At 42.3% G+C, this 15457-nt stretch overlaps 2 protein-coding genes across 5 annotated transcripts in view; one reads left to right on the top strand and one right to left on the bottom strand.

The window, feature by feature from the left end:
* Positions 1 to 864: 864 nt before the first annotated feature.
* On the top strand, positions 865 to 6989 carry LOC104964961 (centrosomal protein of 164 kDa-like). 2 transcript variants are annotated; one of them, XM_010793876.1, is made up of 10 exons: positions 865 to 873; positions 1049 to 1308; positions 1925 to 2110; positions 3039 to 3219; positions 3310 to 3417; positions 3837 to 3939; positions 4191 to 4556; positions 5367 to 5439; positions 5547 to 5666; positions 6267 to 6989. In XM_010793876.1, the coding sequence occupies exons 2-10, from the start codon at positions 1064 to 1066 to the stop codon at positions 6361 to 6363; spliced, it is 1479 nt and encodes a 492-aa protein (XP_010792178.1). In that variant the 5' UTR covers positions 865 to 873; positions 1049 to 1063; the 3' UTR covers positions 6364 to 6989. The 2 variants fall into 2 exon arrangements, with proteins under 2 accessions (XP_010792178.1, XP_010792179.1); XM_010793877.1 differs by having other exon boundaries at positions 4194 to 4556.
* Positions 6990 to 9194: 2205 nt separating this feature from the next.
* Positions 9195 to 15457, bottom strand: part of sidt2 (SID1 transmembrane family, member 2) — a 21219-nt gene continuing 14956 nt past the window's right edge. For all 3 annotated transcript variants that reach the window (XM_010793874.1, XM_010793873.1, XM_010793875.1), the window contains 7 exons: positions 12615 to 12723; positions 12218 to 12294; positions 11767 to 11813; positions 11559 to 11664; positions 11362 to 11472; positions 9706 to 9819; positions 9195 to 9283 (listed from right to left, as the gene is read on the bottom strand). In XM_010793874.1, coding sequence (XP_010792176.1) covers positions 9221 to 9283; positions 9706 to 9819; positions 11362 to 11472; positions 11559 to 11664; positions 11767 to 11813; positions 12218 to 12294; positions 12615 to 12723 — 627 coding nt within the window. In that variant the 3' untranslated portion in view covers positions 9195 to 9220. The remainder of the gene's footprint in view (positions 9284 to 9705; positions 9820 to 11361; positions 11473 to 11558; positions 11665 to 11766; positions 11814 to 12217; positions 12295 to 12614; positions 12724 to 15457) is intronic.

A 15457-nucleotide genomic window follows, 5' to 3' on the forward strand; every position in this document is an offset into this window, starting at 1 on the left:
TTCATACAGCTCAAATGTTAGCGCCACTTTATGTGACGCGCATTAAGCCGCACAGAGAGATCCTGTATTGAGTTACCGAGTTGATAACCAGTGTCGTAGGACCGCTTAGCGAGAGCGCGTTTGTTTTGGGTTAGGTAAGCCGGGTAACTCAAACATATCTAGGGTCTGTTGAACTGGATTCGTAGTACAGGCCTCAGGTGTCTATTACCTCACAAAACACGGTTTTGGACAAGAAAGGAAATGCTAATTATGACCGTTTCACACAATTATCTAATACTATAAAATAATGAAGTGATGCCATTTTGGACAGACATGGGTGTAAACTGCAACTTGTCAAAGACATACAACAGTGATGTGGTTTTTATTGCAATTACAAAATGTTGCGTTTGTGTTCCAGGAGACGGCGCAGAGGACGCGCTTACTTTCTTCACTGCAGGAAGACCGAGAGCAGCTCCAGGCCTCGCATGCTGTCCAACTGGAGAAACTCCGCTTGCAGCTCAACACACAGATTCAGAAGACACAGCTGACACACTCGCGCAAGGTGAGACCAGACAGATACACACATTTGAGGTAGAGCAAAGTGAAGCGTCATCAACACTATATTCTAGAAATGAATTGTGTTCATTCTTCTTTTAGGAGTCAGAACTGGAGGATCTGACAGATAAGATGGAGCTTAGAGCCAAAGAGCTGAAGAGCCAGGAGGCCATGCTGCAGAACAAGGTCTTTACCTCATACTGCAAGTACTATTAATCATTATACACTAACCCAACAACTAATGGTGTTATGGTTTCTGTCTCTTTGTAGGCAGCAGATCTGAAGAGGAGGAGGAGGAAACTTGGGGAGGAAGAAGAGGAAGTGGACAGGCAGATAGAGGTAAGACCTCCAACGTTTTCCTAATAAAAAGAACAATATTAAAACACTCAACCATCTCTCCCCACGTGTGTGTGTGTGTGTGTGTGTGTGTGTGTGTGTGTGTGTGTGTGTGTGTGTGTGTGTGTGTGTGTGTGTGTGTGTGTGTGTGTGTGTGTGTGTGTGTGTGTGTGTCCAGACCTTACCCCGGCTGATGCAGGAGAGAGAGCAGCTGACGGAGGAGCTGGAGAAGATGAGAGAGGAGAGGCATCAAGCCAGAGAACTCCTCCAGAGAGCCAGGGAGGAGAAGAGTGAGGCCAAGCAGGGGGAGGAGAGGCTGAGGGAGGAGGGGGAGAGAGCCAGGGAGGAGAGCCGGAGGAGCAAGGAGGACAAGGGGCGACTGGAGAGCAAGGTGGCGCTGCTGCAGGAGAGATGCGACCGTCTCACTCGCAGGGCCAGGTACAGTTTAAAGGTCACCTATTATGCAAAATCCACTTTCTCACATATTTTACACATAGACATGTGTCCCCTCTGTGCAAAGAGATTCTGGAAGTTTCAGGAAAAAAGATTGGCTCACTTTTTGTCCTGATCCATTTATATAAAAACCTTTCTGAAAATGAGCTGATCAGATTTTGGCCACTTTATGATGTCATAACGATTTTTTGGCTTGTGTAACAATTAGCCATCAGGAACCAAGGTAACCCCCCCCCACACCTTATCACCTTATCTCCTCCTAGAGCACCACTGTGTTATTTTTAACCAAATATCTCTCAGAGTGGCGTGGGGAGGGGGTTCATTTGCATTTAGAGCTACAGACACAGACTCAGCACTTTTGAAACAGGTCTGAAACAGAGGGGATTATGGGATGCTGCAATGATCTGTTTGGTATTTCGAGGCCAAACATTTCAGAGACATGTTCTTTATATATCTGAGACCTATAATATACTGATGAAAAACAGTATAATAGGGGACCTTTAAATCAGATGCAGGAAACCCCAACGTCCTGCGTGTTTCCACCTATGGGGTTATTTATCTGAGGAGAATGCAATGATTTAGATTCTTTTTGTCCAATCAGTGAGCTGGAGGCAGGCGAAGGAGTGAGTGCCTACCCGAGAGCAGAGGCTAAACGGGACAAGAAGAAGGCAGAGAGATCTGAGGTCACAGCGCCCCCCAGTGACAGGAGAGACTCCCCGCTGCATGTAGTAGACCTGGACGACCCCCCCCTCTCCCCTGTCCCCGACAGCACCAGCAGCGTGGACGAGTAAGGACACGTTGAATACAAAGATAATACACATTTTTGGCTTTTTTTGTATTCAAGGGGTACATATGTTGTCATGGTTGCTGATGGACCATAATATTGATATTTTTAAATATGTGTGATTTTAGTGCCACAGTAACAAATAGTGCTTCACCTATTAAATAATTATGCTATGACAACTCCTACTTATACCAATAACATATAATAAAGAGGGCTTTCAAACTTCTCAAAGACACATTACGCAACTGTTGAATTACACAAAATAGAGAAGTAATAAAACTGTTTAAATGGAAGAAGAGAACATCGAGCAATATGTTAAAATATTTGTGTGTGTTTTGAGTCACTTCGTGATTGGCGCATTCACAGATGTGTTGGGTATTGACAGTATATTGGCATATTTCATCATTTTATTGTTTTAGGTGTGTTTACATTTTATAGTGTTACATTTATTGAGGGCAAAAATCACAATACTCTTAAGAAATTCAGATGTCATTGCTCTTTGAATATACTTGCATAATTAGGCTATCAAGATTAATTTTACAGTGGCGTAAGATGGTCTTAAAATGACATTAATGCTGACACAACAATTATTTATGGGACAAAATATCATCCAGCAAAATAAGTTATCCTGACTATTCACTGTTGACCAGAACATCCTAGTTAAAAAGGAAGTCCATGGGTACAAGCAGTGGTGGACTGGCCATCGGGACGTTCGGGACGAATCCCGATGGGCCGGTACTGAAGTGGGCTGGTCGGACGATGTGGGCCGGTCGGATAAGTCACTAGAACCCCCCCCGTTGACAATTTACAAGCGGAATTTACTAGCGGTACCGAAGTGGGCCGGTCGAGAGTCCCGGGCTTATTTTTAGTCCCAGTCCGCCCCTGGGTACAAGTGTGTATTAAACCTCATCTTTCATCCCTTTGTGTCCAGTGTTCGACGCTACATCTCCTCACATGGCGAATCCATCCAAAAAACCAAACAGTTCCTGGATAGGGAGAGCAGCCGGCTGATGGAGAGACAGGCAGCTCTGCGAGCGGCCCACAACGGCTCCTCCCAGGACCCCAACCAGGGAAGAGGGGTGACTGAGGAGATGATAAGAAACCTACAGCAGGTACTGAATAATACTTGGTGTAATGAGGGGGGAGAGGAAGTTGATTTAGAATAAGTGCTAAGTGCAGCTCCCTCTTCTCTGTCCTGTCAGGAGAGCAGGAATGTTCTGGAGCTGCAGCGGACGGTTCAGAGGGGGAACTCTCTGCTGCGGAGGAAAGAGGAGCAGCTCCAGCAGCTGGAGGGCTCTCTGGCTGAAGAGGTGTGAGACAACACTCAGATAAAGAGATGTTTCAGTTTAGAGCTTGTATGTTTTCACTGCAGTGGACTCCAAGAGGTGAACCTGTACACCCGTTTAGTCGCAGCTGAGGTTAACAATTACAGCTTTTAAGGAATCTATAAACATTAATAAAATATAGAAGTAGAATACTTTTGTGTTATCTTGAATTTATTCCGCTGCTAGTTAAAGTAGCTTTTGCACATCGGAGTTAGCTTGAAATAAATTATACAGAGATGTCTGCAATACCTTTTGTACCAAAGCTTAATGCAGTTAAACCTAATTTCTTCACAGAATAGGCATTTTGATAGACTTTGTGTACTTTTGTGCTTTTTTAAGAATAAATCCAAGGAATATAATACTTATTATTAACTGCACTTTGTCGTGTTGCCTTCTCTGTTTAGCCGCTGTTTGAGGATCTGTCTCGGCTGGCAGGAGAGAGGAAGGTGACCTTTGATGTGACTGACTCTGACCTCAGCAGCACGTTGGACCCCCCGGACAGACCAGGTAACACACCGTGACAGGACCCCCTTCTGTGATGCCTGATGTCACTTCCATTTTCTGATTCCTTCTAGCTAAATGTCACAATTAAGTTGATAGGAGGGTCTCAGGCTTCTTCCCGATCAGCAGAATCAGTCACGCTACAAAGTTTTCCCAAATGTTCCCCAGACATTATTCTCTGTAATGACTGATATATCAGAATATCATTTCACGTACACTGTTTCTCTCTGTCTCTCTCTCCCTGACTCTCTTATCAGAAGGTCATCCTAATGCCCCGGACAAAGTGCAGGAGTTAGCAGAATCCCTGCAGCAGATCTCAGGCCAGCTCAACAGCGTGCTGGGTGCACTGGGTTCACTCGCAGAGAGGCAGATCGCCCCCCCCTATACACACTTCTCTCTGTCTCAATCTCACTCATCCCCAGCTCCCCCCTCCACCTCTGCCCCCGTGTTCCCCCAGATGCACCCCCTTGGCCACAGCTCCTCGGTCCCCCCTCCATCGACGCCCTGGAGCTGGGCCCCCCAGGGCTCCTCCACAGCCCCGTCTTTCTTCAGCACCCCCGTCAGCAGTGGGCTGAGGGCCTCTGATGACCTCATCAACAGCCGGTGGAGCCAGATATTCCCCGGTACGCCAGCAGACGCCTCATTCTGCTCCATGCTACATGAAGCTTTACTTGCTTTTTCTAAGACACGTTTCATAAATCTTGGGTCGTTTGATCTTCATTATCACTTTCTTGAAAGGTAGAAGTGTTTTCTTGAACATCATTTAACACATTTTCATTGGTTTTACACCTTTTTTTCAAAACAGTTTTCACTGATCTCATATAAAGACCGACAACTCATAAGATCAACTTTGAAAGAAAGAACGAAACATATTAACTGTTGATAGAAAGCACCCATGAGAAAGTGCTTTGCATAATGTTTGCAGAGTTTGCACACGTGCTATATGATCAAAGAGGTCAAATGCACGTCAGGATAGTAAAAGGAAAGAAAAGACCAGCCCATAACAATAACATGAATTCAAAGTGGTTGTTTTTGTATGTCTAGTAAAATCCTCCACTGTTAATGCATACAACTAATGTGCCTGTTTTGGCACATGCTATTTGTATTGACAAATGACACAGGCATATAGCACAAACTAGGGACTAACCTGTTCAAATTGATAGCTTTATTTTGATATCCTTTGTGAATGATCTGAGTGACTGAAACAATATATCCATTTGAACACATGGTGTGTTGTTTGATGGAAATGTTCATTTGGTTGCATGTTTGAAATGTTGTGTGATGATTATTGAACAAAGCTACTTTCAGTTCAGTCTTGTGTGTAAACCGCTTTGATATCTTCTGAGTGGACAAATGTGTTGAAGCAAAGGTTTATCAGACTTATTGTATGTGTAAGTTGTGGTTGTTCCTGAATAGTTGTTTCTGTTCTCCAGGAGCAGCTATGGATCCACTCGCCTCCAGCACCATGGGAGCAGCCTCTGCGTACTCATCATACACTCCTGCTAGGTGACCTGCTACACTGTGCCTTTCAATCAGGCTATAGGTTATATACACATCCTCACTGTCTTTAATGTACCTACAACAATCCTAACACTGTGTGTCTGTGTGTGAAGCGACCATGGTCGGAGCCTGCGGTCTGTGCAGAAGTCTGTGGAGGTGGACGGCCAGCGGCTGCAGGGCCTGATCGACGGAAACAAGAGGTGGCTGGAGATGCGCAAGAAAGACACCAGCATGTATCCTTTTATCACACACACTCACACACACATACATCATATCAGTATTGGTATTTAATTAAAGAGCGCACAACCCAGTGTCACATGACAACCTGATCTCAATACGACACACAGTATAGTCTGACATGCTGTGTGTTTATACCACTTCAATTTATAAATCCCTTACAATGGAGTTTGGAACTTACAAAAGGCAGTAACATCCTGGTATTTAGTGAAAAAAAAGCAAATCATGTTTTGATAAAATATATTATATTTGTTTAACTCTCTCTTTTTACATATTCTTTACTTTCTTTGCTATTTTCCTACCCTTTTAGTTTATTTGTTATGTATCTTTTTGCTATTAGCACAAATCGAAACTAATCATCCATCCACCATAAGCAAACACACCATCTGGTTTAAAGGTCACCATTGGTACGTGTGCGTTGAGCAATTTAGAGGACTGTTGCTAAGTGTCTCTAAAATCTCCATGTCTTTGAACCAAATGTTCTTTTCATATCAATGTTTATTGTTGTATTTTGGACTTGTTTAATAACCTTTTACGACTTCACATTATTGACATACACACCCTTGTCGAACGTTGTCTTTAACTGATTCTTCCAGACCTCTGTTCACTCGCTATCGGGCTCCTTCCACAAAGAGCAGCCTGGTGCAGCTGGGCCTTGACGATAACAACCAGATCAGAGTGTATCATTACTGAGGACATGACACACAGGTCAGTGCTGTTGCACTGTGACTGTCCTGAGGACTTTGGAGCGTTAGTAACTGACAGCTCAGCTTTGTGACGTTTACACGCGGGGTGAGTGCGGCGGGCAATTCAGGGAGAAATATGTCACAGAGGACTGAGGACCTTTATCCTCCACATGATATATGGCTTAAAGCACTTCCAACGCCACGTTTACAGATTACAGCTCCATGCCAGACCTGGGCCAAACTGTTTTTAAATGGTTACGTTTACTTTAATGTCTAGACCATGACAAGGAATCATTTACTGAACTATTTATACTTGTTTTACTGAGACCATCCCAAACACCATCCAGTTTATCTCCATGTTGTGAACCCCCACTACAAAGTAGAGCTTTTAGCTGCACACAGGTCAATATTCATTTCATGTCAGGTTACATTTGTATTTATGACACTCCTTTGAAAGTGACTTCTAAGTTCTAAGTGTATGTTTTAACTAATTATTTTAGATATGGTTGTTTTAGTATGTCAGAAGCCAATCCACTTTTATTTTACATGTGTTGCTTTCTGTATGAATGTAAGATAGAAACATATCCTTTGTGCGTATTTATGTGTTGATAATACTGTATTTTTGTATAAAATATTTTAATAAATCTACTTTTATATATATTTTTGTTTGTGTTCTTTCCGTTATAATCAAATCCTGACAACCTCTGTTGTCTGCTAGTTTCTCTTACTTCCTGTTATAGTGATTAACTGTTAATATTGATATCAGTTTTGCAACAAAAATATTCTAGTATAAAATGTCTGCTAAAATTGTACATTTTTGGTCTTCTCAAACATTACAACATATTTGTTATATGTATTTTAAATTGTATTTTTTATATTAGGCAGTGCTACATTTTGTCTTCAGTTTGTTTGTAGAAAAACGATGACACCTCATCAAACAGTGACTTAAGTTAATATCTAGATTAGATTAGATTACTTTATTGTCAATACAAAATGCAAGCAGTGTAACGAAATTAAGGAGGGTCTAACCAGAGTGCAAAACGGTCAGTTATATACACAATTATCAGTAGTTTGTACAAAATAAATGATACAAAAATAAAGGTAAATAGATGGGAAATGTATAAATAAGAATAAATACACATGTTAATATCTATTTTGCACTTCTAACGTTACTTTATTTGTTAGCAGCACGACACTGTGTTAGGCTATAGCCTGTATTACAGTGTATTCCAGTTTTACACAGTAGTAGTAAATGTTCTGAAACAGTCATTACAATTTGGTGAATAGCAAAGCTGGCACTTTCATTACTCGATATTCTTGCCATAAACAAATAACATAGTAATGACAACATTGCTGAATAAAATGGTTATAATACCACTTCAATGGCAGTGATCACTTTAGGAGTTCCTACCATTTTATCAGGTTTGTAGATGACAGAACATCTGGTTCAGGAGTCGCTAACTGAACGTTCAGGAAGGAGCCAGAAAACGATCCTGAAAATGAGACTTTTATTCAATAACCGCTCATTGCAACATTAGACATTTAATCTGTTTATCATACAGTGCAGAGTAAAAAATAACATCGCATCCAGACTTGAGGGCAGTCAAGAAGGAAATACAATCATCATCATCATTATATTGATATTCTCCAATGAGAAGGACAGGTAGCTGGAGGATCTGACCAATCAGAGCACAGTATGCGACTTACATGATTAGAACATCAAAAGGCCACTGACAGACTAGACAAAACTCATTTTCTCACACACACACATGCATACGCATACACACACACAGGCATACACACACACACACACACACACACACACACACACACACACACACACACACACACACACACACACACACACACACACACACACAGGCATACACACACACACACATACACACATACACACATACACACAGGCATACACACACACAGGCATACACACACACACAGGCATACACACACACACAGGCATACACACACACAGGCATACACACACACACAGGCATACACACACAGAGGCATACACACACACACAGGCATACACACACACAGGCATACACACACACACACACACACACACAGGCACACACACACACACACACACACACACACACACACACACACACACACACACACACACAGGCATACACACACACACACAGGCATACACACACAGGCATACACACACACATACACACACACATACACACACAGGCATACACACAGGCATACACACACACACACACACACAGGCATACACACACACACACACACACAGGCATACACACAGGCATACACACACACACACACACACAGGCATACACACACACACAGGCATACACACACAGGCATACACACACACATACACACACAGGCATACACACACACACACACACAGGCATACACACATACACACAGCATAAAAACAGTGATTTCAAAATACATTGCTGACTTGTGAGTCAAATGTAATGCAGTATAAAATAAGTTAATTCTGATAGTTTCTTTGAGCGAGTGTTTACATTTTCATCAACAGCAGGAAGTAAACACTGATCACAACAGTTATATTGATGATGGCAGCGAGAGGACAAAACACTTCAGCATCACTTGACGTCGACCCAGTCTTTTTAATGGCACATACAAGTGTCCATACAAACGGAGGGAGGGTGGAGCTACTGCCCCCTCTCTGACCGGCTGATTGGCTGAGGCCTGCAGGCAGAGAGATGCCCGCCGTGCAGCCTCGGAAAAACCGGCTACTGGCTGTGCTTTTTTTGAAGAACATGAAGGAGCTGAGAACGGAGCGAGACGAGGGGCGATAAGGCAGAGAGGAAGAGCTGAGCTCAGAAGATCTGACACGTCTAGAAGGCGAGGATCTTGTCTCTCTGGACGGTGTCGAGGTCGTCGTCCATGGTCAGAAGGACCTAGCAGGGAAAAAAAGATGTGAGGGGTTAGTATACACAAGGGATTGGGCAGCTGTTTTTTTTTTTCTCTCCCTCCTTTTCCAAATTATGGGATTTAAAAAGGCGAAATTCACAAATAGCTGAAACTCTTTATGGCCGTGTTTGTACTGGTAAATCATGGGCGCAACATCTTTTGTGATAGAACCCTGAGAAAGGGAAGATACACATTTCTAATGAGGCAACTTTATTCCATTGTTGGTGAATTGGCCGCATAATTGTACTGTTTGCCAGTTCACATATAGCAACAATATATTCAAGTTTATTCAAGTGCACATACATTAATATAAATAATATGTTATTTACATATGCTTTTAATGAGTGTCCAGAACAAAGAGAGATATCTATGTGACACACACATACACACAAAATGAACATGATCGTACCAGGAAGGATCCGAACATGGCGATGGAGGAGAGGAAGTGCCAAATGTCGTGGTCATCAAAGAATGAAAGCAGGATGCAGTCCCGGTTGTGTTCGCGAGACTCCGCTGGAGTTTTCTGCGTCGGGAGAGGAAAACACACCAATAAACCACAACCAATAAAAAAACACTCGCGGACCACCTAACTCCACCTAACTCCACAAATATCAAAAAACACATCGTTTTTCTAGAACAGATTACAAATCGCCTGAAAATGGTACAAACAAGTGGCAACATGTGTGACGAAGGTGTTGCGCTGGGCTATATCATGCAATTGAAACTTAACCTCGCTCCATTGCGGAGATATTCCCGCGAGAGTGCAAAATCCACTTTTTCATGTCTTTTCTACAGAAACATGTCCCCCCCCTCTGTGTAAAGAGATTCTGAAAGTTTCATGAAAAAAGATTCACTCTCTTTTTGTCCTGATCCATTTCTATAAAAACCTGTCTGAAAATGAGCTGATCAGATTTCGGCCACTTTGTGATGTCATAACGATTTTTTTCGCTTGTGTAACCATTAGCCAATCAGCAACCAAGGTAACCCCCCCCCACCTGAATCTCCTCCTAGAGCACCATTGTGTTCTTTTTAACCAAATATCTCTCAGAGTGGCGTGGGGAGGGGGTTCATTTGCATTTAAAGCTACTGTTACGTGCTCCCCTCCTTGTTGTATTTTCTGTCTCCCTGCTGGTGCACCTCGCCTATCCTAATCCCGGAAGACACTGTTCTTTTGATGATCTCTCTGCTGCTTTTGAGCTATAGACCCCATTGCTGCTGATGTTTTGATGTGTAGCCTGGAGGACCTGGTAGTCTAGTTTTCGTGGCTTTATTTTGTTTCCCATAGGGTTTTTGTTTGATTTCCGGTTAGGGGAGGGAAGCTCTTGGTCCTACGGCCCGTAGTGTGGCTGGCTCGGGCCCCCTCCTTCTTTTTGTTTCTTTTGTCCAGTCCTCCAGACCTCGTTCGTTTGCCGGATGGCTTGTGTGAGTAAACAGCTGTACCTCAAATAAATGATTACTATCAAGTACTGTTTTTTTTGTGTGTTTTCTTTTATGTTGCGGGTCTCCCCACGAGCCACTACCACGGAGTAGGGGGCGGGTCGTAACAGCTACAGACACAGAGGCCGTTTCTCAATCGCGAGTAAAACTTCTGCAGAGCAACTATTTCAAGTATACTACGTCATCAAGTGGCGCCGAAGGACTGTTGAAATGCATGTTAAATGGCCAGCATTCTGCGCCACTCTATGACGTAGTATACTTGAAATAGTGGCTCTGCAGCATGTGGACTCGACATTGAGAAACAGCCAGAATCAGCACTTTTGAAACAGGGCCGAAACAGAGGGGATTATGGGATTCTACAATGATCTGTTTGGTGTTTGGAGCCAAACACTTCAGAGACATGTTTTGAATATAACTGAGACCTGTAATATATTGATGAAAAAGAGTATAATAGGGGACCTTTAAGAAATACAGAGCAATGTGTGCTCTCACAGGCTAAAACTTTAGTCAACTAGGTGCAAGGGGCTAATGCTGCATCTGAGTGTGTGTGTGTGTGTGTGTGTGTGTGTGTGTGTGTGTGTGTGTGTGTGTGTGTGTGTGTGTGTGTGTGTGTGTGTGTGTTACTGACCTGCCAGGTGCTGAGACCCTGGAAGAAGAAAAACAGCGCGAAGCCCCACACCACAGCTGTGAACAGAATACACACCAACGCCAGACATCCGATCCTCTCACCGCTCCTCAACTGAAACACATACACAGAAAAACGTCAGAAATACAAAAAAAAATACGTTATTCTAATTAAAAACATGGAAATATGCAATGACACACCTTCATAATGATGTAAAAGGCAAAGTAGAGCAGCAGGTTGCAGATGGCGATGGCCAACAGGTAGGAGGCAAAGTCGTTGGGTCGCTCTAGGAGTCCAAAAGCAGCGCTGCAGAAAGGAAGTGAAACAGATGATTTACGGTAATCCTGTGACCTATACAGTATTTACATTTCAATTGTCTGGTTAGTGTTAAGTTAAAATATCACTTACAGAGACCAGTTGATTATGTTTCCCAGTACGAGCAGAACCATACGGTCCTGTCAGACAGAGGAGAGATGAATTAGAGGTAGACAAATGACTGAATACATGTAGAAGCATTTGAAAGACACAATCTGATCCAAAAATCATCATTCGAGGATCCAACCACATCTTTTGTATAAACTAAATAAACTTTTAAATACTGTGATTAATTGTAAACTCAGAGTAATATGTGTTCAAAGGAATATCTTCATCAACAAAATGACCATTTGTATATCAATTTCTCAGCCTGTTGCTTACAAGTTTTGATAAGTTAAAAGTAAATGGGGTCCTGGTTAAGAACAGCAACAATCTTTATCCACAAATCCATTGAAGGAAGTGAGTAATTTAGTTTGAAGGTTATCTCGTGGGTGAATTATTGCTTTCAAACATGTTGTTGCAGCTGCTTCAGGTCATTACTCACAATGTACATGGGTCCACTGCACTGTCTGATGCAATCTGTGTAGAGGATGTTCAACATCCTGCGCATGATCCCAGAGTCTGCCGCAACAATATACAGACAAGTGTGAACTGCAGTCAAACACTAGTCCAGAGTGTCAGGCTCGAATCCAAAGCACCTTCACAGTTAATCAGTCAAAATAACACTTTTCAATGATTTATGATTATTCCTATGCATACATAAAAAAAATTAAAAAGCTAATATTGTTTTGTCTGTACAGTTAAATCGTGCTGCTACACATTTGATCAGGAACAGATAAAAGCATTCATTGTAATTACAATACAACATTCATATGTTCTTTTTGGCTAAAAAGAGCTGGTTTAGCTCATTTGTTTTGTCTATAGTTTCAGTTGTTCCTTACCCAGCCTCCATCGGCCCATGTAGTAGAGCTGTGTGCTGAGGAGCATGGTGGCCAGGATGTGGATCACAGAGAAAACAATCCAGAAGACCGTGTTTCCTTTCCCAAATACCTGAAAACAGAGCATCAAACACATACAAAATGTTACTTGTCTACTACATGGTGTGTGTGTGTGTGTGTGTGTGTGTGTGTGTGTGTGTGTGTGTTCAGGTTCTTTATTTGTACACATAGGTCGATTTTGTTTGCAGAGAAAAAGACAAGGGATCCATCCTGACACTAAGAACATACACAAACAACAGACACATCTCTAATAAAAGGTCTCTGTGTGTGTGTGTGTGTGTGTGTGTGTGTGTGTGTGTGTGTGTGTGTGTGTGTGTGTGTGTGTTCAGGTTGCCTGCTCTCCTCCGGTCTTACGGCAGTTCAGTGCGCAGCTGGTCTCTGATCTACAGACTGAGAGTCTACGAGCTGCTGGCTCTGCTGCCTCCTCACACCTACCAAGGTTACCACTCACCTCCTTTCCTACCTCCTGCCTCTCTTCTACCTTTCTTTCCCACTTTCCTTTGTGTTTGCTGTGCTGCTTTTAAATGTCTTTCTTGCCCCGTGTCTTTAGGTCCACTAGTTTAAGACATTTCTGGGCCAGAGAGGGCCTTTATTAGAGATAGAGGGGATGACATTGCTTTAAATGTTCCACTGGCTCCGAACCCACTGCATATGGCCCGCTGCCTTTTAACATTTAAACATTTGAAAGAATCGTAAAATGGTTAAGTCATGGTATAATAATGTTCTGAGTTGAGCAGCACCTGGACCGCCTACATTTCACTTGATGATCAAACTACTTAAAATTGCTCTTGTAGATTTATCGAAATGTGTTTTAAAATATGCAAAACATTTTGATCAAAACCTGGTTATTGTTACTTCCTTCTCTCCTTGATTTCTTTGTGTCTTATTGTGTATATCTGTCTTGTACATTTTTATATTTAAAGCCTTCCTAATTCCCTTTAAACTCTTTAGTTGTTGGCTATTTTGTTTTTGTTGTGAGAAAAAGTCATAATTCTGAAAAAATTCTTTTTTTTCAAAAAATACTGAAAATGTATAAATTAAAAAAGAAAGTCAGAATTATGAAAGAAAATCGAAATTAGGAAAAAAGTCAACATTTTATTGGTGGCTATTTATTTGTTGTGAGACACTGAACTGAAAGCCCTTCTCTCGTCCTCCTGCAGAGAGTTTTGGTTTGGTGATGAACCAGCTGGTCTCAGATCTGTCAGGTCAGAACAATCTGAACCAGCCGTGTTCAGAGCTCACGCTGCTGCCCCCCCTCTGTCACCGTGACGACCTGCCTCTCGTTGGCCCCGCCCTCCAGAACACCGACCACAGATACATCGAGGAACAGGTGAGGGATGCTAACAGGATGCTAACTGCGCAGCGCAGGGCTGTATATTTAAGCAATAGCTCACGACAGGCCGTGGTATATGGCCATTATATCACAGTCAAGGGGCGTGGTTCGGCCCGACGCAAAGCGAAGCCAAACTGTATACAGTTAAATCGACCGGACTTCTTTCTGCAGATGTGAGCGTCCTTAACAACGGTCAATAAGTCCTCGCTACACATTATCCCTTACATGTTTAAAACTTAAGCTTTGTTAGTTAGTTAGTTTCGTAACGGATGTAATGTAACAGTTGTAACGGTTGTAGCTTTTCTCAGACGCGGAGGGATACTGACTTGTTGTGAAAAGTAACTACAATTCTACCCGTGATATACGCTCATTATATCACGGCTAAGAACCAATCAGATTGCTTGATTTGACTTGTCCGTTTTATAAGTATACTTATTTATAATATGGGCAGAGGAGATTTGTCACATTTTTCATGGGCGCACCCCACATACTCGGCTCTGCTGCTCATCCCACAAATGCATGGTCCTCACCAATGCGGCACCATTTGAAAGGTAAGAAAACAGGCTTTCAATGGTTTACAATTTATTGCCAAGAAGAATTTTTACAACAAAGAAATAATCTACCAAACACAAATTCCCTTACTTTTTTGTGTTAAGTTTTTAAATAGTTATCACCACAATAAACCGTATATCATTTTGTCTTAATGTACATGATTTAATTTCATATGCTGTTCTTGTACATATCATATTCTATTGACATGTATATAGACTTTTTGCACTACTTTGTATTTTGTATTTTTGTATTTGACTATATATGTTGCATTGTTGGAGGAGCTCAGGTCAGAAGAATTTCATTGCCATTTCACTGTAGCTTCGTGCACATGAAAATACAACCTTTGAATCTGTGTGTTTTGTTTCCAGCTCCACGGCAGCAGTGTGGGAGGAGGCTCTCTGGACAACGACGCCTTCAGCCTGTGTGAGAAAAGTGATGCGACTCCAGCTCCTCTTCCTCCTCCCGTCGCTCTGACCGCTGCAGCTGCTCGACTCTTCGGAGTGCTTTACCCCCACGTCATCTCCGCTCAGAGGTAAATCACATCCTCTCAGCTACTCGAGATAAAAACTACAAGTCAACTTGAACAGAAGGAGCGCCCTTCAACTTTAAAGGTCACCTATCATGCTATTTGTAGGCAATAGCATAGGTCTCAGATACAAATATATAAAAAACATGTCTATGAAGTGTTTTGCTCCAAACACCAAACAGATCCCCCATTCCAGCCATGCCTCATATCCCTCTATTTCACTTCCTGTTTCTAAAGTGATGATTTGGGGTATAAAGCTTTTAAAAAATAAAAAAGGAGGGGGCTGAGCTCATGCGGGACCCGGCAGCTACTGTCTAAACTAAACCTGCCGTTAAGAAACGCCATATCATGGATTATCAAGGATTATCTCTAGAA

Source organism: Notothenia coriiceps, unplaced genomic scaffold, assembly GCF_000735185.1.
Source record: "Notothenia coriiceps isolate Sejong01 unplaced genomic scaffold, NC01 NC01_scaffold00037244, whole genome shotgun sequence".
NCBI lineage: Eukaryota > Metazoa > Chordata > Actinopteri > Perciformes > Nototheniidae > Notothenia > Notothenia coriiceps.

Excerpts from the sequence above, each read along its gene's own strand:
- LOC104964961 (XM_010793876.1), top strand. The coding sequence starts at position 1,064 with ATGCAGGAGAGAGAGCAGCTGACGGAGGAGCTGGAGAAGATGAGAGAG. Across the intron at positions 2,111-3,038 it reads AGCACCAGCAGCGTGGACGA|TGTTCGACGCTACATCTCCT; the intron begins GTAAGGACACGT and ends CTTTGTGTCCAG. Across the intron at positions 3,220-3,309 it reads TGATAAGAAACCTACAGCAG|GAGAGCAGGAATGTTCTGGA; the intron begins GTACTGAATAAT and ends CTGTCCTGTCAG.